The following is a 26500-nucleotide window of genomic DNA, read 5'->3' as shown; positions in this document are numbered from 1 at the left end:
GTATTGTAAACCTTAATATTTTGTGTTATTAGTCATTATATATAAGACTATAAGTTAATGTTTTATGTTTAAAATGCATAAGACTTTAGACTAATGCATAATTTTGTATTATTTGTATTGATTTAAATATTTGGTGTTATTAGGCAATATTAGTATTGATTATGGTTATACTTTAATTTTAGAGAAGAGTTACTTTTTATTATATTTTTCTAAGTGAATTTTACCATGTCAAATAATGGTTGGAGTCTTGGAAATTTGGATATTTTTATATGCTAACTTACAAGAAGGTATCAAGGTAATATAATGTTAACGGCCCGGTTTTCACCCGGTTTTTACCCGGTATAATCGTGGCCCGAAAGTGTATAGGTTTCATCGGGTCTAGGGTCGGGTTCGGGTCTAACAAATAGGCCCGGTATATATTTCGGGCCGGGTCTGGGTCACATCAAACCCGGTTTCACCCGGCCCATGCACACCCCTACCCTAAATATTAGGGTTTTTTATTTATAATATTTTATTTACTAAAATAAATAATTTTAAAAATTATTACGAAAATATGTCATCTATTTTTATTTTGTTTATACTGTAAATAAGATAATTTTTAATGTATTTTGTTTATTGCGTAAATGAGATATATGTATTTATAAATATGAAAATATATTTTTTAAAAATAATAAAAAATATTAATAATTTTAAATTAAATCAAACTCTTAAAAATAAAACTTTTCAAATAATAGAAAATATAGACGGTTTTATATAAATGAATGGTTTTAAAAATGAAACCCTATTAACACATTTACTTCTCCCAACCAACCGTTGAAATGAGTGAAAGCACAGTAGTATCGTTAAACTGCCCACTATTAATACGGTCATCTTTTTTCTAACTATCCACTATTAACACTATTACTTCTTCCACTACTTCTATCGTTTTTTATTAGGATTTACACTAAATCAATTTAAATAATACTTCAACTTTTTAATTGAGATATAATTTGTTTATTAAATTTTTAATTAAGATATAATTTTTAATGAACAAAATTTTAAATTTTTTATGTACTTTATTGAGTATTAATTTTTAAATTTAAATTATATATTTTAAATTTTGTTTGTTGCATGAGAGTACATAAAAAATTATATATATTAATACTAAAGAGAATACAAAAAAATTAAAAAATTTTGTTTGTTAAAAATTATATCACAGTTAAAAATTTAATAAACAAATTATATCTAAAAACTTGAAGTATTATTTAAATTGATTTAGTGTAAATCCTAATAAAAAAAAACTGTCAGTGGATAGAAGTAGTAGTGGAAGAAACAGTAGTGTTAATAGTAGATAGTTAGAAAAAAAGATAACCGTTTTAATAGTGGACCGTTTAATGATGTTACTTATATGTTTTCACTCATTTCAACAGTTGGAAGAAATAGACGTGTTAATAGTGTTCCATTTTTAAAACCGCCCATCTTCCTTGTCATATAAAACCGTCCATCTTTTTTATTATTTGAAATGTTTTATTTTTAGGAGTTTGATCTAATTTAAATTATTAATATTTTTTATTAATTTCAAAAAATATATTTTCATATTTATAAATACATATATCTCGTTCAATTTCTTCTCCTTGTTTTTTTACTTTTTCATAGGTAACTAAACCTTTGTCAAAGGGTTAGGAGCTCTGTTTATATTTTCTAGGGTTATTAATCTAAAATTATTTTATTTTGAAGTTTTGTATTGATCTATTCCATGATTGAGGTATTCGTTCTTCATTTGGATTAGTGGTATCGAAAGGTATGCTAATCTCTTTTGAATTCTTTTATTATAACTGGAAAATTTGATATTTGAATTATACCTTGAAAACTCTTTCACATGACTTTTTGAATTCGATTAGGAACAGTGATTCAATTTGTGTGTGACACATACATAGTTTTTAATCACTCTAATTTTGAATAAGTGATATATAATTCGGATTATAATAACTTTTGAAAATTATGTTTTCTTTTAAGATTTAACTAAACAGGACTAGTTTGAATACGTAACATATAATTTGACCTAAAAACTACTTTTAAATCTTATTTGAATCTAAATTAATTTTTGTACTTAATCTGTTGATTAATTAATTGAAAACTAATTAATGCTTGAGAAACTGAGGTACCAAGAAATTGAAAATTAGTTACTAAAGATTTATCGTGAAAGATCTTGCAAACTTTAAGATAAGTAAATAATGTTTGATTTCTCTAAAAGCATAAAAATCTCTGAAGTCATTGACTCTCACCATCATTGTCTTTTCTCAAATAAACATTCAAGTTCTGTATCCATAAGCATTTAAGCATTCAAGATTCTCAAGCTCTCAGCAAGACACAATCTTGCCCTCTTCAAATCCAGATTTTATTAATCTAATTAGGAATTTAATCTGATATTTTCTTGCTTAATCATTTAATTCTCGTGGGAATGATATCCACTCACCGTGGTATTACTTAAGCGATTCGATGCACTTACTGGTATCCATGAGCTTTAATTTTTGCTAATCATGTGCGCCGAATTCCTCCTTCCTTCATTTCTTCAATTCTCCACTTTTTACATACTTTTCTTCTATTTCTTCAATCTATCCTTACCTTCTAAACCTTAAAATCACTGAAACAAATATATGAAGGCATCGAATGGACTAAAAATAAAATTAAATTGACAAATTAATGTACAAAAAATATGTTTTTAACAATTAAACACAATTCGGAGAGAATTCACAAAAGCATGCATTTTCAAAGAATAAGTGCAAGTTAAGTTGATAAATTTCATTCTTTTTAAGACAAAAATCATCGTAAAATATGGATTTATCAATATGTTAATGTTATTTTATTGTTATGTTATCGCTATGCTATTGTATCTTTTATCTATTATGGTACATTGGGTTTGTAACTCTTATATTTTGAAGTCTTTGCATCATATTGTAGTTTCTCCTTGTTATATTATTGTATTATCTGAGTTAATGTCAAGTTGGATGTAAAATTTAGTGCAACAAGGAAAATAACTATAACATAAACATGTTTACATGAATTTACTAACAATAGATAACGTACACCACATCATCCAGGACATTGTGACTAAAAAACACTAGTAGTGCATCACTAAAAATATAACATAAAGCTAACATAAAGCGAACATAAAATCCTAACGACAAAAGCTGACCTGCAAATAACATAAGCTAACAAGAAAGTGGCAAGCGACTATGCATGGCTCCTTTCATGAGAACCAGAAGCACCTGGGAGATGGGGACATTGTCTTCTAGTATGACCTGAAAACACATACCACATCTCTTTGGGCAATTATGATCAGTCTCATCCATAGTATTTCTTATCCTTATAGTTCGAGGATGACCAATTGTAGCTCTCATGATGTTGGGATCAGGGATTACCTGAGGACACTCATACAAAGGTGGCAAGTCATTGTGAAATAGTGGAGAGAAACCCATCTTCTAAATATTGAACATGGTGCTGAGGCGATACATGTCATCAATATAAGTCCTCAAATCTAGTCTTCAATATGAACATGCTGCAAGCACATGACACATGTGCATGACGATAGCGAAATCCTACATGTTCTCAAAGCAATTCTTCCCCATGTCGGTGCAATCTCATCCACAACAAACTCTGAGTTTTCTCTATCATATAGATCATCGCGCATGTTTCTGGAGGTCTGTAGATTCTTCTTAATCGCCTTCACAAGTGTCAGATAAAATTCTTGCTTAGGCCCGAGCTGCAACTCTGATTCCTTTTCTTTTTTGACAAAGAGCTCTTCTAAACGCCTATATGTTGATTTAACAAGTGAACCCACTAATAGGTTACGTGTACCCTTTAGGACGACATCAATACACTCAGAAATGTTTGTTGTCAAATGACCATATTGGCGGCCTCCATCCCAATATTGGGTCCGCAACTCTAATCCGATCCTGTTGAACTAATCAACCATTGTCGAGTCTTCATACTTCAAGATATCCATGTAATATTGATGCTCCTATTTAGTCTTCGCATATGCTGCATTCACAAGAATCTTTCGTGCATCCTTAGACTTGAAGTTTAGCACGAAATTAGTAGCTATGTGTCTTGCACAAAATGCACGATGTGCGGTCGATGGGAGCCACCTACCGTCTTCGGCAACCAAGGAAGTCTTGATTGCGTTGTGGCAGTCAAAGATAACTAGAATTCTGGATTGAGGAGTCACGTGCTGACGAAGGTGACTCAGGAAAAACTTCCACGAATCCGTGTTCTCGCCCTCGACTAACCCAAATGTAACTGGGAGAATGTTTGAGTTTTCATCTTGTGCAATCGCCATTAGTAAAGTACCTCCATACTTGCCATATAAATGAGTATCATCGATAGATATCAATGACTTGCAATACTTGAAGGCCTCAACACACGGAGGAAACGTCCAAAACAATCGATGAAGAAACACCCTTGCTCCATGGACCGTATTACCAACCCTAACAGGGGAAGTACGCAACTGAACCTCGATGATCCAACTTAGAATCAAGTTGTAAGACTCCTTCCAATCTCCATATATCTGTACAATTGCCTTCTGCTTAGCCATCCACACCTTCCTATAATTGGGCTTGAAACCAAATTTTGATGAGATCGCATTCTACAATACTTTCATGGAGATTGATGCATCCGCCATGACCAATGATAGAATTAAAGCACAGACGACATGATAATCAAGCTGCCTGTGATCGGTGAATATCTCTGTTGCAAGGCATGTGTGCAGCCCATTATACTTTCTAACTTCTCAGTAGCCTTTTTTCTGCCATAGAATCACACATATCAGCCAATTACATCCATTTCTAAACTGCACACACTTTCCATGATACTTTAAGTGATTAATTAGACTCAAACACCTTATACTCAATACCTCGACAAATATTATAACTCTTTACTATCAATATAGCTTCCTCTTTGCTTTGGAACTGCTAGCCGATTTGAAACTCGTCTGTGCCAAGCATACCAGGCCCATCTTCATGAATGGTAGGGAGCTATTAATCTAGAAATGCAAATTGATTCATTGCCTCAAGATCCAAATTATAGAAGTGTGGAGGGTACTATTGTGTCTGAGAGCCTTGATTGAGCTTGCGATCTCCTGACACATGTTGTGTCTTCCTCGCCGTCGGTATCATCATCAATAATGGGTGGTTCCGAATCTGACTCATCATTGCCTGTAGCCTCAGCATGTGGATCTCTATCTCTGACCTCCATGAATGCCGGTGCACCATCCAATACAGGTGCTACTCTCATTGTAGTTGCAAACTCCCCGAAGGTATGCACATCACCTAAGTCATCTGCATTATCTTCCTGAATGGTCAAATCTGCTGCAATGATGGAGACGAAACTTGGGCAGTAACTTCATGACTAGTTGGAATGGTGTTAGAACTCCCTTCTATCACGTTGGTTGGCAGATTCGGAGCAGATCCACCAGAGCTACCCTCTACATTAACCATTCTCACAAACAATTTCATAGCGCCAAAATCTGAAAATCTAGCTTGACTGTGAAATATAACTCGCATGTCATCATCGTCTAGGCTCTCATATTTTTCAAACTTAACATAACCTTGCCTGAGTGAGTAAGAATCCAAAAAAATACTTGCTTTACACATTTTTTGTCGCACTTTCCTAACTTCTGTAATATACTATTTTTTAATTCCATCAAACTCCTTGACAGATTTACAAATATACCAATCTACTTTTTACTAGAGATCGTAACACCCTCAATTGTATTTTTATCATTTTTTTCTCGGTGATGAACTAGCAAAAACATACTCTCAGCCATCTCTCCCAAAACTTTCAATTCATGTATGACTCGTTCTACACCATACTCGTTTATTTATAGGTTCATTGCCTTTATAAATCATCCTAGGGTCTTGAGCTTTATGTATCTGCACGTAAATTATCATAGAGTCTTGAGGATTAGCCTCCAATATGTTAATCGTCACAAGGTGCTGTGGTTTAGGTTTGAACGTAAATCGTCCTAGGTGTTATGGGTTAAGAGAAAAAAGCATAAATCATCACAGGTTGGGATGATTTACATTCATTTTAAGAAGCTCAATACCCTAGGACGATTTATCTGTATTTTTTTAAAGACTTTCATGCATAAATCGTCCTAGAGTATAGCGTTTAATATATTATCTAATATACACAATCCTGAGACGATTTATATATTAATTGGTTTAGAAAAATCTAATAATATTATATTCTCTTTATTTTATTTAAATAAAAAAACCTTGATTTAATTACCGATTCAATTTTTAGAACATGCAAAAAATTATACAAATATTGCAGATCATTTACTTTTTGCACTTATGTGTAGTAATTGAAAAATATTGCTGAGTGAAACCGAATTTATATATGATTAAGTGAAAAAGTCTATTTTTTTTAAATAAATATTGAGAATTTGAATATTATTTTAGTACGATAAAATTATAAATTTTTTATTTTTATGTTTCTTTTATACTTAAATTTAGGGAGTTGCAACACAATCCAAATTTATAAGTATCCTTGTCTTTATTCAATCAAGACAGGTAATTATCTGTCTCAGTGCGAGGCGAATTTTTAGTTGGACAAAGTTAAATTTAAAGAATATCCATTCCTATCGTTCCGAATATATATATATATATATATATCGGAACGATAAGAATGGATATTCCTTAAACCCTAAACCCTATATATAAAAGGTTTAGGGTTTAAGGTTTAAGGAATATCCATTCTTATCGTTCCGATATATATATATATATATAATATAAAAAAATTAATAAAATAATTATTAATATTATTTAATAATATTGTATCATTCTTATATTTTTAGTTTAATGTTAATTTGACAGATTAGAATTTAATTTTTTATTATTTATTGATAGAGATAAAACTAATTTTATATAGATTATTATAAAACCGAACTAGATCAGATAAGACGAAATTCGTCCATTATCACTTCTACGTACTTAGACTATTTCAAGTAGAAGAGTTGTATGATTGGAGAGTGTGAGTGAAAAAATTTGTCTTTTTTAAATAAATATCAAGAGTTTGGATGTTATTTTGATATGATAAATTTTAAAGTTCTGACTTTGCTATTTTTGTGTCCTTTTTTTTGCTTAAGCTTTTTCAGGTGGAAGAGTTATATAATCGGAGAGTTTGATTAAGTGAAAATTTTTGTTCTTTTTTAAATAAATATTGAGAATAAATATTATTTTAGTATGACAAATTTTAAAATTCTAGATTTGCTATTTTGTTATTTAATTATGTTAGATGTATATTAAAAATTAATCACTAAAATAATTATTTATATAAAATATATATTAAAAATAACTTAAATAATAAATATATTATATTCATACGTAAATATATAATATCTGATTCAGTAAATTAATCACCAAAATATTTACAAATAAATAAAAAATTAATCATTATAATTGACCATGGATAATAAAATAAAAGAGTTGTATTTATTTTATAAATTTAATCAAGCACTCATAGTAAAATTATTAATTAATTTATTTTAAAAAAATTATATAAACTTTACGTTTTTAATATAATTATTATATATTTATTAAAGTTAAAAATTAAAAAAATTTTCTAATGCTAATTTCGATAACAATCATAGTATGTATATATAAAAAATTAATTATTATATCAATCAATATAAAATATAAAATTAAAATTAAAAATAAATTAAATAAAACGTATATTAATACACCATACACATACGTAATAATTAATTAACCGTAACTAATTTTTAATGTGTATAATATTTTTATTTTAATATGTATTATTGTGGCTTAAAAACATATATTAACTAAATTATTATTTTATTTTATATGTTGGATGTCGGCAACTAGAGTCTACACTATGCCGTAGAAAATAGTCTTGTAATTTACTAGTGTTTTTTTGTTAAATATTAATATATATGACCCTTATTACGGTGGCCAAGAGAACTTGCGAAAGCGGATAGCCGCACAACGGGGGATGAAGATCCGCGAAATTTTCATCAAGATAGAGACTTATTCAGCAAATAATGAATGGGGATGAAGACATGCTCTATGAGAATTTGTTAAATTTCTTTGAAGATAAATTTATTAAGATAAATTATATTATATTATATGTAAAAATTATTTTTATTTTATTATCTTTAATGTTATATTAATTATGTTAAAAATTATATTTGTATTGTGTTAGATTATGTTAAATTTTATTAAATTATATTGAACTATGTTATAGTTTTGTTTTGACTTTTTTATAAAAATTTTTAAAAGTAATATCCATGACTATGCGCAAACATTCGTCTTCTCCGCAAAAACAATTTAAGGGAGACCTACAATAAAGATAAAACGAGAATAATAGACATTTTTTAATAAGAAGGGTACGGTAATTTTTCTGCCTCAAATACTCATTGTCATCTCTCATTGTAACTGGAACTAATATATAACTCAGTAAAGTAACACAATAACTCGATTATGGTCGAGAAAAAAATCTAAAAAATTAGCACTTTTATTAAAATTTGATTAGCATTTAACCAATAAAAAAAATAATAATTTTACATCACTAAATATAATTTCACATCATTAAAAATATTAATAATAATTAATTAATAGTTACAAATCAAAACATACTAAATCTATAACACTCGTGAATATTACATTACCAGATCATTCAAATAGAAGAGAACATATTTATTCATATTATTAACATACTCATAATTGCTAAATGATAACAAGACATGCTCTGCTTATAAAATAACAAAGATATAAGAAATAAAGGTATAAAAAAGTATTTCATTCTTCATTATTTCTTGAACGTTGAAGTGTCTTATGTAAGTATTTACCATTTTTGTTTTATTACAACCGAGGTACAACTAGTTCCATCTGAAGAGGATCACTCCCAGGAAGAGCTATACCCAATTGGTTAAGCCGATCTGGACCAGAACACCTGTTATTATTTTGTCTTTGGATCATTCAATTGACCTACTAAGTAAAGAAGTTGTTCTTGTATAGATACCTGAAGGGGGAGTTCGGCTCCTGGGAATTGACGCCGAGTTGTTATCTTTGGTGCCAATCTTTGGGTCTTGGGAAAATTCGAGTTTCACTCCGAGAGAATGTCCAATTGCACAGGGCGTGAGCAAGAAACTAGGGGGGAGTGTACCTACAAAGACACTCCAAAGTTTAAGTTAGTATTGAGAATTCAATGTGTCTTTAAGGAGAAGATATTATACCTTTATAGGCGGAGTGAGACAAGTCGGTTATGTATCTGTTTCATTGTCTGAATTGAAGAATAATAATTAGGTTTAATGGGTGATGACGTTTGGTTCTGAAGTTTTGATTCTAGTATGTAAGCTCCTGAACTAGATTTGTAACGCGTAACGCTGAGCTATGCATTATATGGCCGAGTTATGAATCATGATGTCGAGTTATGACATGATATTTGTAACAGTGGAATCAGAAATAATAAATAAAATTTAAAAAAGATGGCGAAGGCAGTTGTGGCATATTCGTGGCTAGCTACGGGCCGTGGACAATTTATTGTGATGCGTGAAACTTGTTCTGAAAAATCCAACAAGATTAAGACACTTTGTCTTCGCTTTATTTAGAGTCCTTTCAATCATTGCGTTATTGTAGGTCGGTGCTTCAACTTGCATGCATTTACATACATTTGGTACATTTTTTATTTTTTAAAAGTTTTAAAATATTTAAAATAATTAATAAAAATAAATGCTATAAAAAATAAGAATAAATATAAATATTTATTAATATATAAAATTATATTAAATTTTTTTACATTGAAAAGATAAACTAATTTTAATAAATATTTTCGTTAGTCGGTATTTTTAAAAACACTTTTATTTTTAAAAATTAAAAACACAAATACAAATATATGATCATGTTGATTTATCGAACTCAAAATTAAAAAAAAAAATTATCAAACTAATTTTAAGGCGACAACTGATTTAAAAAAAAGCGTAGCCTGGTAGGGGCCTGAAATTGCAGTTAATATGATTAGATATATCAAAAGAATTTCCAACATGCCATTGAGGGTTTCTACTCTTTTCCAACAAGGCACACTATGGCACCTTGTCATGAATGCCATATTTTGATTAGGTCCGTTTTCAATAGTTCCTGTCGTTTTGTTTTTGTAGCACGTACTTGTTTGAAGAAAGTACACACACCCCACCACGCTTCACTTTAGTTAACCGAAGAAGAAAGTAAGTTTTCAACACACATTTAAAACCTTTTTTTTTTTTTTGCTACTCTCTTTGCTGACTTTCATTTTTTTTTTCTCGCCACATTTTTTTTATAATATTTTTCAGTTTGATAAATCAAAAATTAATTTATGAAAAATCAAAAATCAAAATTCTATTTAAGAATTTATTATTAAATTAAATACATAAAACAAATTTTAAATCTCCAACACTTTTTTAATAGACAAATAAATTAATAATTACTCGATCAACTCAAATTGACTCTTTTTCCCACATTTGATTGGCGAACATTTAGTACAATTTTTATAAATAGTTTCATATTCTATATCATAAGGTTTTAACACATTCAACAAATCCAACCCAATTGTTGGAACTCTTATAAATCATAGATCTAGACATATTAGAATATAAAAATAACAAGATTGAATATGCTCATTTTTTTTACTAATTATCATTTAAGAGATTAATAATTTAATTTAGAGACAATGTCTCAAATGATTTTTGAAATTCTAAATCGCATCAATTAAATTTTTGATTTTGTAAAATGACCAAATTGACCTCTTACTTTAAAAATATGAATACACATTAATTCAAAAATAATACACTCTATTAATATTGTTGATATGTGCTTTTAAGTGTTAACTTAGTAATTTGCTAAATGATGTCATTCAAGATAATTAACGTAAATGCGAAAAAGATAATATTTCAATCTCTCTTCTTCAAATAAAAAAACTTCCAAAATGATTCCCATTAGCAAACATTTTCTCCCACCAAAACTCCAAACACTTTCTTCTCCTCTACATCATTTCTTCATCTCCCTCAGCTTATGGGTGTACGTGGTCTGACCCAATCCGAAGACCCAAACCGGATCCAAACATTTTAGGGGCTAATTTGGTGTGATTTCACCAGGTCTAGGGCCGTATACGAGTCTTAAAAATAGAGTCGGTCATTATTATTTAGGACTAGATTTGGGTTAAGGCGAACCCGTCTTCACCCGACTCATGTGCACTTTAAGGAAACTAAAAAAGGCATATATGTTTTAAATTAATTCCAATATTATGTTATATTAATTATAAGCTTATTGTTTTATTTTTAATCACACTTGTTGAATTAGAAAATAGATCAAAGAAGTATCAAATTAGAATTTATAGACAAATTCAAGTTCAAATATGGATATCAACTTCTCGATAACAAATTTTTTTTTTTATAAATAAGTGCATCATAAATAAGTTTTTTTTTAATAAATTATTGTTAAAGTTTTAAAGGCCTGTTTTTCACCCGGTTTGGATCCAATATAATTATGGCCCGAAAATGTTTAGGTTTCATTGGATTTAGGACCAGGTTAGGGTCTAAAAAATAGACCCGGTGTATATTTAGGATCGGATCTGGATTAGGACAAACTCGATTTTACCCGACCCATGTACACCGCTACCTCAGTTTGTAGTTATTGAGCCCAGGTACTCTTCCATGGCTCCCTCCGTGTTTTTGATTACTTCAAATGAAAAACTGAAGTGCAATTACCTAGGACTAATATCACAAGATCTTTAGAAGATGCTAAAAAAATTATAAAAAGTAATGGGCAGTTCAATATGTTAAAGACAAATTCGAGGTCAATAATGAAGTCAGGTGTTAGTCCACAACCTTCAAAGAATATTGTTTTTGAACATTTTTATGCTTGTCTTGATAAGTGTAAGAAAGAATTTATTAAAGGTTAATTGCAGGTCCTTTATTGATTTAAATGATACATTATAGAACTTAAACTTGGTCTAGAATCAAGTATGATACAAATGATTCTTATCAAGATAGAAGACTCATGAAACTACTTGCAAGTTGTCCAATTTGCATGGTCAAAGTTCTAGTCAAAATTTACAACTTGAAGATAGGTTAGCTTAGTTACAATCTTTGACTTAGTCAAAGAATGAGTTGTTACATAAGTTGATATTTATCAACTTGTTATACAACTTGATAAAGATGAATGTGAAAGAAGACTCTAGTACACACACTTGTTCAATTTGTGCACAACTTGATCAACTTGTAAACCAAATGCACCTCCACAAAATACTATATATAGGGAGTTAAGGCATTTGCTAATGTATGTCATGTTTTGCATAGAATTAGTGAGTAAAACTTAGAGAGAAAAGCAGTAAGGTCTCTCATATGTGTAATTCTTTTGTAAGAATTCATAATACGTAAGAAAGTATTATAGACTTCTTTATGTATTGTGAGAGATTGTAATTTCATCACTTTGTCATATTATTTTCATTATTGTCTATATTCTTGTTTAGTTCTATCTATTTCTCGTTCACAAATTTAAGTTGCATTTTTTTTCCTATTAACTCTGGTACCTAACAATGGTATCAGAGCTTTAGGTTCTTAATCTTTCGCTGCAAAAGGGCAAGTTGGTGTCAGAACCATGGCAACAAAATTTAAGATCGAGAAATTCAATAGGAATAACTTTTTCTTTGGAAACTGAAGATCAAAAAAATTTTGAGAAAGGAGAATTACTTAGAAGCAATAGATGGCAGGCCTACTGGCACTCCTAATGACAAGTAGAAAGATATGGAGAGAAATGCCGTTGCCAATTTACACTTGGCTATGCCAGATTTCTTATTATCAAGCATCTCGGAGAAATAGACAGCAAAAGAGATTTTGAAAGTACTCATTAAGTTGTACGAGGTAAAGTCACTTCACAATAGGATATTCATGAAAAGGAGGCTCTATACTCTTTGTATAAGTGAATCTACATCGGTGACAGATCACATCAACAATCTTAATATTGTATTTTCACAACTGACATCTATAGTGTCAAATTGTAGAAAATAAACGTGTTGAACTTCTTCTCCAAAATTTACTAGAATCGTATGATCAACTTATCATCAACATCACAAATAATAATATTGCTGATAAACTTCGATTTGATGATGTCGCTACCGTTATTCTTGAAGAAGAAAGCAGGTGCAAATATAAATATGATCGAACTGAAAGTTTTAAGCAAGCAGAAGCTTTGTCGAAGATGAGAGGCAGATTAACAGAACGTGACTCTAGTGGGAGTCAAAGTCGTGGTAGATCAATGTCTCGAAAAAAGAACCTTACTTGTTACAATTGTGGCAAAAAAGGACACTTGAAGAAAGATTGTTGGTTCAACAAAAAGAGCACAGAGAAAACTGCTAATGTAACTACCTCACATGGTTGTGTTGTAAACACCTCTAATGATGGAGATGTCTTATGCGTCGAAGCTGCAATTGGTCATGAAGACAATAAACCACTCATTGATATTTGGCTATTGGATTGTGCAACAACATATCACATGACTCCACATCATGAATGGTTTAGCACTTATATATGAACCTATTTCAAAAGGATCTGTACTCATGGGAGATGATCATGCCTTAGAAATTGTGGAGATCAGTACCATCAAAATTAAGATGTTTGATAGTTCCATCCATACAATTCAAGGTGTAAGACATGTGAATGGCCTGAAAAAAAATTGTTATCCATTGGGCTATTAGATTCTCAAGGGTACAAGATTAATATTGAAAGTGGATTGTTGAAGGTAACTAATGGTGCTCGTGTGATCATAAAAACAAAACGGCTAATAACCAATATCTACTTGCTTTCTGAAGATACAGTTCGAGATGCAGAAGCATCAGTTGCATCTGCAAACTAAGAAGACACAACAATATTGTGGCGTCACAAATTAGGCCATATATCAGAATGTGGTCTACAAGTTCTTGTAGAACGTAATTTCTTTCCAGGGCTTAAAACAGTGAATCTACCTTTCTGTGAGCACTGTGTGATAAGCAAGCAGCATAGATTGAAGTTTGAAAGATCAATCACTAGAAACAAGCACATACTAGACTTGATTCATTCTAATGTGTAGGAATCACCAGAATTATCACTAGGAGGAGCAAAATATTTTGTCTCCTTCATAGATGATTACTGGCAAAGAATATAGGTATTTTCCATCAAGAAGAAGTCAAATGTGTTTCCAATATTCAAGGAGTTTAAAGCACGAATAGGGCTTGAAACTGGGAAGAAAATAAAGTGCTTGAGGACAGACAATGGAGGAGAATACACTGATGGTGATTTCATTGCATTTTGCAAGCACGAGGGTATTCAGAGGTAATTTACAGTTGCATATACACCTCAACAAAATGGTGTTGCAGAGCGGATGAATAGAACTCTTCTAGAAAAAACTCGAGCTATGTTGCAAACTGTAAGATTAGCCAAGTCTTTTTGGGCAGAAGTAGTCAAAACAACCTACTACGTGATTAATAGATCGCCGTCAACAACAATTAGGTTAAAAACTCTAATGAAAATGTGGCAAGGTAAGCCACCTGATTATTCTTCTATCCATATGTTTGGATGTCCTATTTATGTGATGTTCAATACTCAAGAAAGAACAAAGCTTGATCCTAAATCAAGAAAGTGTATCTTCTTGGGCTATGCAAACAATATAAAGGGGTATCGTTTGTGGGACTCCATTGCCACAAAGTTATTGTCAGTAGAGATGTTATATTTGCTAAAAACGAGTTTCAAAAGGAGCAAGAAAACAAGAATAGCAATGAAGAAACTACTTCAATATACATAACTGATAAGTCTAGAGAAAAGAACTCTTCTGAAGCAGAACTTGAGAAAGTTGTACAAGGATCAACTGAAGCTCGTAGAACAACATGTGAACTGAGAAAACCATCATAGCATGCCGACTATGTCATGACTTGCCATGATACATATTGTTTTGTTACTGAAGATGGAGAACTATCAACCTTTCAAGAGGCTGTTGAAAGTCCAGGTTCTTCTTTATGAAAAACAGCCATGCAAGAAAAAATGAAAGCACTACGCAAAAACAAGACGTGGGAGCTTGTTCCACTTCCGGATAGAAGGAAAGCAATTGGTAACAAATGAGTTTACAAAACAAAGCATGACAATCACAACCTAATAGGACGTTATCATGCAAGACTGGTGGTGAAGGAATTTGCTCAAAAAGAAAGTATTGATTTCAATAAAATTTTTTCTCTGGTAGTTAGAATTTCTACCATAAGAGTAGTTCTTACTATATGTGCTGTGTATGACTTACATCTAGAGCAACTAGATGTAAAGACTACCTCTCTTCATGGTAAACTTGAAGAAAAATTATATATACTCCAACCAGAAGGCTTTGAAGAATCAAGAAAAGAAAATTTAGTTTGCAAGTTAACCAAATCTCTATACGGCTTAAAGCAGGTGCCGAGATGTTAGTATAAGAGATTTGATTCTTTCATTATTAGTCTTGATTACAACAGACTTCAGTCAGACCATTGTACTTATTACAAGAGGTCTAGTAATGGTGATTTTATCATTCTACTGTTGTACGTGGATGACATGTTGGTGATAGGTCCCAGCAAAAATCGTGTCCAGGAATTAAAGGCTCAATTGGCTAGGGAGTTCGATATGAAGGATCTGGGACCAGCAAACAAGATTTTGGAGATGCAGATTTGCCGAGACAGTAAAGATAGGAAGATTTGGCTATCCCAAGAATATTACTTGAGGAAGATCTTGCGATGCTTCAACATGCAAGAGTGTAAACCAATATCTACCCCCACTTCATATCAATTTTAAATTATCTTCTGAGGTGTGTCTTAGAAGTGAAGCAGAGAAGATAGAAATATCTCGAGTAGCATATGCATCTGTAGTGGGAAGCCTTATGTACGCTATGATTTGTACCAGACCAGATATCGCTCAATCTGTTGGGATGGTCAGCAAATTCATGAAAAATCCAAGAAAAGAGCACTAGAGTGCTGTAAAGATGATCTTGAGATATATCAAAGGAACCTCAAATGTTGCTTTAGGTTTTGAAGGATCTGAATTTACCATCAAAGAATATGTTGACTCTAATTTCGCAGGAGACCTTGACAAAAGAAAATCCACTATGGACTATGTGTTCACACTTGCAGGAGGTGCAGTAAGTTGGTTATCAAAATTACAAGCAGTTGTAGCATTATCAACTACAGAAGCTGAATATATGGCAGCTACGCAATCTTGTAAGGAAGCAATTTGGTTGCAAAGGTTAATGGAGGAACTCGGGCACAATCAGGATATGATTCCAATATTTTGTGACAGTCAGAATGCCTTGCACATTGCAAGGAATCCAGCCTTTCACTCAAGAACAAAGCACATAGATGTTCAATATCATTTTGTTCGTGAAGTAGTGGAGGAAAAAAAAGTGGATATGCAGAAAATCCACACCAACGACAATCTTGCAGATATCATCACAAAACCAATCAATACAAATAAATTTGATTGGTGTAGATCTTCTCTTGGCCTATTAAAAATATGAGCAGCATGAATACATCAAAGAATAATTTTGAGTGGGAGATTGTGAAAAGAAGAAGCGCAAAATTCTTCTTTTGGTTTGAAGTCAACAAAATTGGCTAGAGGTTACAAGTGATACAAGTAGAGCATGATGAAGTTTCAAGAAAATTAAAGAACATTATAGAACTTAAGTTTGGTCTAGAATCAAGTATGATACAAATGGTTCTTATCAAGTTAGAAGACTCATGAAACTACTTGCAAGTTGTCTAACTTGCATGGTCAAAGTTCTAGTCAAAATTTGTAACTTGAAGATAGATTAGCTTAGTTGCAATATTTGACTTAGTCAAAGAATGAGTTGTTATATAAGTTGATATTTATCAACTTGTTATACAACTTGATAAAGATGAATGTAAAAGAAGACTCTAGTACACACACTTGTGTAATTTGTGCTCAACTTGATCAATTTGTAAATCAAATACATCTCTACAAAATATTATATATAGGGATTAAAGCATTTGCTAATGTATGTCATGTTTAGCATAGAATTAATGAGTGAAACTTAAAAAAAAATAGTAAGGTCTCTCATATGTGTAATTTTTTTGTAAAAATTTTTATAATATGTAAGAGAATATTATAAACTTCTTTATGTATGGTAAGAGATTATAAACTATTATCTATATTTTTATTTAACTCTATCTATTTTTTGTTCATAAATTTAAATTGTATTATTTTATTTTTATTAACTCTTGTACCTAACACTTTTTAGGTTTAGAGCCATATAGGATTTCGGTTAATTTAAAACAAAGCATTTAGATGAGAGCTATATTAATTAAATTGATGCCAACTAACCGAGGTTAGCTCAATTGGTGTAGTTAATTAGGTTTGAATTTCCCCTTCTCCCATTCTCAAGTGCCACCCCACATGTACCAGCAACTAATAAATAAATAAATAAATTGACAGATAGAGGTCTCTTCACATTATCACATGTCAGAAATTCACAACCATGTTGCATTGTGGAAGTATTCTCTTAATTCTACTTGTTAAACAATGAAGAAGACAGAGATTCCCAAAGGCATCTCTTTATTAAAGAAATATTATTTTATACAATAATTATACACAATATCATTATTTGTATATTTAAACTACAAACTATACTTCAACCAATATGTTAATTTTTTCAAGTTCAAATCAATTCTACTACTAGTAATTATTATGGACAAGATTATATGTACTTCTATTGTATATGTAAAAAAAATTAACTTAAAAAAGAAAAAAACTATTCTATGAATATTAAAAATTACACTTTTTTATCGCTAATTAAGAATTTTTTAAGCATTTTCTTTTTTTTCATATACAATAATAATTGACACAATTTTTTGCTAGCAAAAATTCCCCTCATCATGGGTAATAACGGACATATGAACATCTGAAGTGTAAAATTTAATTTACGTGAACTAACATTTGTAAATGGCCTTATTATGTTGGATTGGATAATAAATTAGAAGTGCATAATGAGTTTAATTTAATGCTAAAATCTAATTTAAAAAATAAATATTATTTTATACTTATATAAAGATCATATATTTGATAAATATGAGTAGTATCACAATGTACCTTAAGAGTGTCACAATGAGAATGTGATGAAATATTTAGAAGTACATAAATTGCCACTAATTTTTATTATAGAAAAAAATTTAAAATTTATCAAAACTATTTTTTTAGAGAATTTGAATTCGAGAATCTAATTATACATATGCAAAAAAATAATAAAAATCCTAAACCCTAAAAATCTATATTAGCACTGTTTTACTCTGTGAATTTACGTGTTAGCCATGTCTACACAGCATTTTCTTCATTTTTTCTTCTTTTGATTTTGTATTATTATTATTATTATTTTGACTGATCACTTAGTATGGTTGTGATTAAATACAAAAAAAAAAAATTAATAGCTCAATTCTCACATGACTCGCTAAATAGTGTAGATTAAAATGTCGGCTAAAAACACTGATAAAAATTTTGCGAATTTAAAAGTGTGAATTGTGATTTAAACGAGCCCATATATCTAACTATAGTACTATACCCAGTGGTGGAGCTTAGTTCAGACAAGGGGGCCATAGTCTCCCAAATTTTTTATAAAAAATTTAGTAGTACTTTTTCAAAAGATAAAAAATAGTTCAATTGACTTAAATACTTTACTATAACTTAAAGTATCTAATAAGTTTAATGAACAACACTCTCTCTATCTTTAAGTTCAAATTTAAAAAATTAGATATTTTTTATTTATTTAATTTAATATTATTTTATATTTTACTATTTGTTTAATTTAATTTTTTATATGATAAAAAATAATAGAATATTCAATAAGTATTAATATTATTGTATTTGTATAAATTGATAAAAAAATTGAATAAATATTATAAATTTTAATATTTATCCTTCTAACTTCTTCTTTACATATTTTACAAGATATATATTCAAATTTTTATATAAAATAATAATGAAAAATCAAAGAATTGATATAGTTTTTAAGAGGAAGGCTAATATTTAAGAAGGAGAACATATAACTTTTACAATATCAACACCTATAGATAGTTCTTCTACTTTAATGAATTCAAAAGTTCAAAAAGTTACATCTGATGACTTTAACCTTAACTTTTTGGAACGAGATCTTGAAAAACGGCTTTAAATTTGGCAATATCATCTAAACCAGAGAGATGAGATTAGACGAACTTATCTTAAATGGGGTCCATATAAAAAATATTTTGACAATTATTTTCTATCTAGCCCCCAAAATTTTGTTTCAAGTTCCGCCACTGACTATACCCATGTAATTTTGCTACAAGTCTTTAACCAAAAACATTTATAAATTGGTCTCTGATTTTTTTTTTTCAATATTTGACAAATAATTTTTTAAAAAATAAAAAAATAAATTAATCCTTACATACTCTAAAAGCGCATGTAGCAAATTAATCTTTATTTCACTTTCTAAAAATAGTAGAATAGTAGAGGAATCAAATTGTTTAAAAGGATAATTAACTCATTTTTCTTTTTGTTTTATTAAAAGTAATTTTTCTAATATTATAAAAGAAATTAGGGACCAATATATCAAGAATCTAATTAGAAAATAATTTTTCCATATTAAAATTGATTAGCGACTAATTTGAGTTACTACACTTATTTATTAGGATGAAATACTATTTTAGTCCTAAACATTTGGTCCAAATCCTAATTTGATCTCTAATGTTTTAAATATCTTATTTCAATTCTAAAAAGTTTTAAAACATATTCAATGTTGTCTTACCATTCAATTTGACTTGAATAATTAGCATAAAAATACTACAAGACAAACGGATAATTGCGACGATTTATTTGTTGATTTGCGGCGGTTTTGAACCGCCGCTAAACAAGACGCCAGCAGAACAATCGCCGCAGCCCGCAGTACATAAAGGCGCAGGAATTGCATTTTGCGGCGGTTCTCAGCAACCGATGGCATAACCGTCGCAAATCAGTAATTTTGCGTCGTTTAGATTAGCGGCGATTTTATATTACGAAGAGTAATTTCTCCCACATATTTGCGGCGGTTTTAAACCGCTGCTATTTGTAGCTCCTATTTCTTTCTAAAAATACTGTTTTAGTTTGTTTTCTTTTATTAACCTAGGGATATTTTTTTGGAGTATTTTTTTATTTTAAAAATCTTATCGATCTTTTCTAAAAGTCTAAATTGATGCCGAGAACTCATGAATATTTAAAAGTGAAATAAACTAACATATTTATTTTAATATCAATAGAGTATTTTAATAGTCATAAAAAAAGTAAAGTATTTGGCTAATAGAAAATGCTGCATACTTAACTTAAACAAAACATATACTAAAAAATAAAATATCACATATATCCTAATTTCTATTTTCCGTTATGTCCATCTAAAGAATTCATCCGTGCAGCGATGTCTAGTAGTAGCTCCCCACCTTGTTGTTGGATCAGATAACTTAGCAATATTTTATCTAACAAAAATAACTTTATATTTCGGCAGCTATTTCAGTGCACCCTGCCACCTTTAAAATTGCCTAGATGACCATTTTCAAAACACCAAGCCCTATATTCCAAGCCAGGAAAAAAATGTTCTTGACATAAACATAGCTAATTTATACAATTGATAATAGTTATGTGCCTAAAAAAAATTAAAGAAAAAAAATAGTTGATGAAATCTATGTGAACAATGAGAGTTATATATACTAAAATGAAAACAAGCTAGCCTTAGATCATCGAGCATGAATATCTTAAATGAATTCATCCATAATTGATAGATACTAAAAACAAAGATATGATAAACATCTACTAAAAAATATTAACTAATCAACAAATGAAAACTTTAAACAAGAAAATAAAGATATGACAAAAATATTTTATCCATAAAGACAATCTTCAAGTAGTTTTTGATTGTTAGTGGGTCGATTTTACTTACTTATTGAAATTGAACATATATTGACTTTTATATATGTTAATTGTTCATGTCAAATTTAACCGTAATACAACATTAAACTTATTTAAAAATTTTTGGGATTAAAATAGAACATTTAAAACGTTAAAAACTAAACTAGAATTTGATCCAAACGTTGAGGACGAAAATAGTATATTACTCTATTTATTAAAGAGACACAGGGTGCTGCTTTTTGTGGTACGTGAAGCATCCATGACTCATTTTTGCATTTTGTGGACACCGAAATTGCACGTTGATGCTTTGAAATGTCGTGTCCATAGTACTATATATAGTAGTTAATATTGTTGGGTAGAATGGCCATAGAACTCAACACTATCAAGCCTAGTGTTTTATTTGGTTAGTGAAAGTACACTGTGTTGCATCACTGCAAATAATAATTGAAGTATATATTGTTTCATTTCCATGGAGGGATCCATAGGCCTAAGAAAAGGTGCATGGGCTAAGGTGGAAGATGACCTTCTAAGAGCTTGTGTTGAACAATATGGAGAAGGAAAGTGGCACCTAGTTCCTTCTAGAGCGGGTAATATAATTAATTCTTTAATCTTCATCAATAATGATAAACGTCTTAAGAATCATTTTTAAATTTGTAAGTGCTCCGATTTTTTTTTTCTTGTTATTATTTTAATTTGTGTGTATCACGAATGTCGATATTGACTTATGGTATTAGGATATATAAACTATATATAAATTTTATTGATTTGATAAAAGGTAAGTCTCCTTCTCTCAAATCAAAAGAAAATCCTATGGGAGAACCTACAAGAAGAAAAAAAAAATAGTACTATAATATATGTCTATTTCTCTAAAAAAATTAAATTCATAAAAAAACATATGAATGGTTATATATCTAATACACATTTTTAAGTAAGATTTTTTTTTTGAATTTGTTTAAATTTTTGCATAAAATAAAGATCAAATTTTAAACATTTTAATAATAAAAATTCTGATTTTATATTATGAAATAATTTCTCCTCTTAAAAATAAAACTCTAAACGGCTCATGACAATTATTTCAAAAGACAACGAGGGTCCTTAAAAAAAAAAAAATTAACCCAACTCCTGAACTTTACTTTTATGGGACTAATTAGCTCCTGTGCTAAAAAAAGTCAATATTTTTTTTTTGCACAGGACTAATCAGTCTCTAAAAAAAAGTAGAGACCGGATTGGGTATTTTTTTTAGGACCTCGTAGTCCTTTCGAACTAATTATCAGAGATCAAATAGGATATTCACTCAAATTTAAATTGATAGAAGCAAAAGACACCTAAATAATTATATATCTGATAATACAAAATAAATATAAGGGCATGTTCTAAAACTTGGGAACTAGAAAACGCCGAACACTTTGAAAACTTGCTCAAGCTAAAGCTTCTAGTATATTAATCTAAAAATATACCGGAAAATAATAAGTTTTTGGATGAATATGATAATTAAAAATGAAAATAGAGTAAATTATCATGCAAGACATAAACACGTTGAAACGTTAAAATGCTTAGCAAATCCATATTGATGCAGTGATAATGAACCATGAAAAGAGCTTAGCAAGAAGAAAAGCAAAATGTATTTTAAAATATTATTGAATGTTTATATATTTGCTAATTATTTCTCTACATATGACTTAATTCAGATATACAAGTAAGTGAAGTAACGAATTATATATAGAGATAGTGTTCGTTGGCATACATTAATAACAGTTATTGTTAAATTTGTGCATGGATGGCAGGGTTGAACAGATGCCGCAAAAGCTGTAGATTGCGATGGTTGAATTATCTGAAACCAAATATAAAGCGAGGAGAGTTCGCTGAAGATGAAGTTGATCTCATGATTAGAATGCATAGACTTTTGGGAAACAGGTCGGTTCACAACCATAAATTCAACTATATATATAATATATTATTTACACGATCGAGGATAGATATTTTCATATATTTAATTAAATTATTTAATATAATATATACCTATTATTTTTACATAAAAATATTTTAAAATTTGAATAGTCTACTAATAAAGTTATTATGACTAAATAATGATTTTAACAATTATATATATATATATATATATATATATATATATATATATTAATTACAAAATTAGTGATCTATATAAAATATATATTAAAATATAAAATATATATTAAAAATAAATTAAATAATATATATTTATATAAATATATAATAATTAATTTTTTATATACAGATAAATATTATATTTTTTGTTTTAATAATTTAGATTTGAATATAATACTTTTTTAGTCTGTAAATCCGTATGTGGGAATCAATCCTATTTTTTATACAAACATTTTTTGTTACTCTAATTAAAGAAAAATAGATACTTTTATAAAAATATTTTTACATAAAAATAACATTATAAATTATCAAATGATTTCATATGTTTTATTAAATATATTTGACTAATCATTTAAAAATTTATAATATCAATTTTATACGAAAATATCACCATATGAATATTTCTCTTGTCAAAAAATACATAACATAGAGCTATTGATAATTTATTCTTTTTCAACACATCTCTTCTCTTCTTCTTCTTCTTTTCCTCCTCCGCCTTAAAGCCATTAATTCCTCCATGCATGACTGTATACAAAATTTTGGTTGTCATACTTTTATATTATTGGAATACATATTTTCTTATATATAAATATATATTAAAATATAATATATATAAAAATAAATTAAATTATATATATTTATATATAAATATATAATAACTCATTTTAATATGTAAATAGTATTTTTAAAAAATATATAATGAAATAACAACCATAAAACTAGTTACAAGAAATATAAGACCTACTAAGATGATATAATGATGTATAAGCCCCTCATACCGGTAGCCGTGATGCCGAATATATTGGTTAAAAAATAAATTAATGGACATATTATGCCCTAATCCTAGACACGCTTATTAATCTAATTTTTTATTTATATTCTAAAGCAAAATTATTTAATAATAAAAGGTATAGTAAATAGAAAAGACAAAAAGCACAAAATTTTTATTTTATGTTGTAAATAAAAAAAATTATATATTTATACTTATAGTTTTTAAAATTCACTTGTATTTATCAAAAGAGTAATGCTATATTAGAAAGATAATAAATTTAAAATTATCTTATTTAATTTAATATTTATAATTTTATATATATAATATTTAAAATTATATATTTATTACATCTAATATTATATGTTTATTTTAGAGATACTAAATAAATATAAAATAAGATAACTTTGGACTGATTTAAACTGATTTTTGTTGTTTTTCAAATATTTTCATTATCAAAATTAAAAAGTCTAATATAATCATATATATTAACAACTTTTCAAATTTACTATAATATATTTATTATAATATTTTAAAATTTTAAAAATTATTTTACTAAATATAATTATTATTGCTTTTAAAAGATAATTTTAATAAACTAATTTCAAAAGATAAAAAATTTAATTTATCAAGCAAAGCCTAACTCTAATAAGAAAGTCATGTAAGTGTGTAGTAACATATTCATAAGAGAAAAGGACAAATAAGTCTTTGACCTTTTGACCCGCGGACATTTTCATCCCTAACTATTGAAAAATACTTTTAAGTCCCTGACATTCACAAAACTTGGACGGATCAGTCCCTCCGTCCAAATGCTTCCGTCAGGGACTGATCTGTCCAAATGCATCCGTCAGGGACTGATCCGTCCAAGTTTTGTGAAGATTAGGGACTTAAAAGTATTTTTCAATGATTAGGGACAAAAATGTCTACAGGACAAAAGGTCCCTGACCTATTTGTCCTTTTCTCTATTCATAATAATTCTTGAGATAATATATGCATAATACAACTAACCTTTTTATAATTAAATTTTAATAATACAATTACAACATTTTTGGCTTATCATTTAATTAATTTTTTTAAAAGACTATTCTAGTAATGGACATGAAAAATAGTTTTTTTTTTCCTTTTCATCTATATGATTTTATTAAGGAATCAATATTTTTTTAATTAATAATTAGTTAATAAAATAATTTATGAATAAAATTAATTAAAATAAAAAAGTTTATTGTTGAAGGAACAAAATTGAGATATGTTTGATTTGTGTTTTTTATTTTTATTTTTATTCAATATTTTTAATGTGTACAATTTTATAAAAGAACAAATAAAATAAAAAATTATTATCTTTAATTTTTTTAAACAAAATTTTAAAAATAAAAAATACGAATGAACATGTGATTCATCACTTGTACCATATTTTGGATGACGAAGACTCGTATGAAATTGTTTTTATACGAAATTAATAGTAAAAAATCGTTAAATAATTTGATAAATTTGACAATTTAAGAATTTTTAACTATTAATTTTATGAATTATGCTATGTGTACACCAAAATCAACCATCAAAGTTAGCTATTAGTATAAAATATATGTTGAAATATAAATACATATTAAAAATACTACACATATATTTATACACATATACATTAGTGACTGATTTTAATGACTGATTTTGGTATACAAATAGTATTTCTGCATCTTTATATACAGTTGCGTGTAAGTTTTCACCTTTCTGTTATTATTGTTGCGCCTAGCTAAACGTGAAGTTCATCTTCATCTTCTATCTTCTGGTGTTAGTTTGACTAAGTAATGGTAGTTTATTTATGCACTGATGGATTAATATGAATAACATGTAGATGGTCCTTAATTGCTGGAAGACTTCCGGGAAGAACGCCAAACGATGTGAAGAATTACTGGAACACCTATGTTCGAAGGAATAATAAGCACACTTCATCCTCATCAACACCATCAGTACCCTCTCCTTCATCAGTGGTGACGACAGTGAAACGTCATGACCATATTAATCATCAGGTAATAAAACCTCATCCCCGAACTTTCTCGAAAGCATCGCCATGGTTATTATTAAAGAAAACATCTGCAAGTGGTGATCATAATAATAGCAAGCAAAGGGATGGGGCCAAAGCAGAAGAAGAGTGCACCGATAATAATAATAATGGTTCTGGTGGTGGATGTGATGATGGGGACACGTGTCGGGACAAGAACGGTGGCAAAGGGGATGAAGAGAAGTTGAACGACGGATGCTTACTCTCAGTCTCAGGTGCTGAGGAAGAAGAAGAAGAAGAAGAAGAAGACTGGAAGCTGCTTTTACCTGACTTCAATTGGGATGCTCATAATGATGATCACTTCTTGAAGGACGCTTCTGATGCTGACCAGGATATGCTTATTAATGTCCATGGTCAAACTTGGAGTGATATCCTTCTTGATATCAATTTGTGGGATCCACAATAATTATGTTTTTTATCTGCTAATAAATTATTGCATGATGTGATCTAACTTTCTGATATTTATTTAAGATGACGAGTATTGTTCAATCAATACAAGTTGGTTATCTGAGTAACCATCTATATTCTGCTGAATCAAAGCTTCCTTCATGATCCTAGCGGAGATGTTCGAAACAATGAACTTGGCTTCCTTCTGGTGCTGTTTGGG

General features: G+C 29.2%; 2 protein-coding genes across 2 annotated transcripts; one reads left to right on the top strand and one right to left on the bottom strand.

The window, feature by feature from the left end:
• Positions 1 to 3517: 3517 nt before the first annotated feature.
• LOC107621421 (uncharacterized) lies at positions 3518 to 4573 on the bottom strand. The gene is made up of 2 exons (XM_016323444.1): positions 4031 to 4573; positions 3518 to 3943 (listed from the first exon to the last, which is right to left on the bottom strand). Exons 1-2 carry the CDS (start codon positions 4571 to 4573, stop codon positions 3518 to 3520), a joined length of 969 nt encoding a protein of 322 aa, XP_016178930.1.
• A 16773-nt stretch (positions 4574 to 21346) lies between these two features.
• On the top strand, positions 21347 to 26299 carry LOC107621770 (transcription factor MYB90-like). Its single transcript, XM_016323772.3, has 3 exons — positions 21347 to 21528; positions 22726 to 22855; positions 25687 to 26299. The coding sequence occupies exons 1-3, from the start codon at positions 21411 to 21413 to the stop codon at positions 26297 to 26299; spliced, it is 861 nt and encodes a 286-aa protein (XP_016179258.1). The 5' UTR covers positions 21347 to 21410.
• The last annotated feature ends 201 nt before the right edge of the window (positions 26300 to 26500 follow it).

This window comes from Arachis ipaensis, chromosome B10 (genome assembly GCF_059453495.1).
Source record: "Arachis ipaensis isolate K30076 ecotype BB chromosome B10, ASM5945349v1, whole genome shotgun sequence".
Lineage (NCBI taxonomy): Eukaryota > Viridiplantae > Streptophyta > Magnoliopsida > Fabales > Fabaceae > Arachis > Arachis ipaensis.
This window is presented reverse-complemented; position numbering and strand designations above follow the sequence as displayed.

What these genes read in the sequence shown, in the direction of transcription:
- LOC107621421 (XM_016323444.1), bottom strand. Translation starts at nt 4,573, where the DNA reads ATGGCTAAGCAGAAGGCAATTGTACAGATATATGGAGATTGGAAGGAG. An exon ending in AGGATGCACGAAAGATTCTT is followed by an intron (nt 3,944 to 4,030) that starts GTGAATGCAGCA and finishes ATGGTTGATTAG; the next exon opens with TTCAACAGGATCGGATTAGA.
- LOC107621770 (XM_016323772.3), top strand. Translation starts at nt 21,411, where the DNA reads ATGGAGGGATCCATAGGCCTAAGAAAAGGTGCATGGGCTAAGGTGGAA. An exon ending in CCTAGTTCCTTCTAGAGCGG is followed by an intron (nt 21,529 to 22,725) that starts GTAATATAATTA and finishes CATGGATGGCAG; the next exon opens with GGTTGAACAGATGCCGCAAA. An exon ending in CATAGACTTTTGGGAAACAG is followed by an intron (nt 22,856 to 25,686) that starts GTCGGTTCACAA and finishes AATAACATGTAG; the next exon opens with ATGGTCCTTAATTGCTGGAA.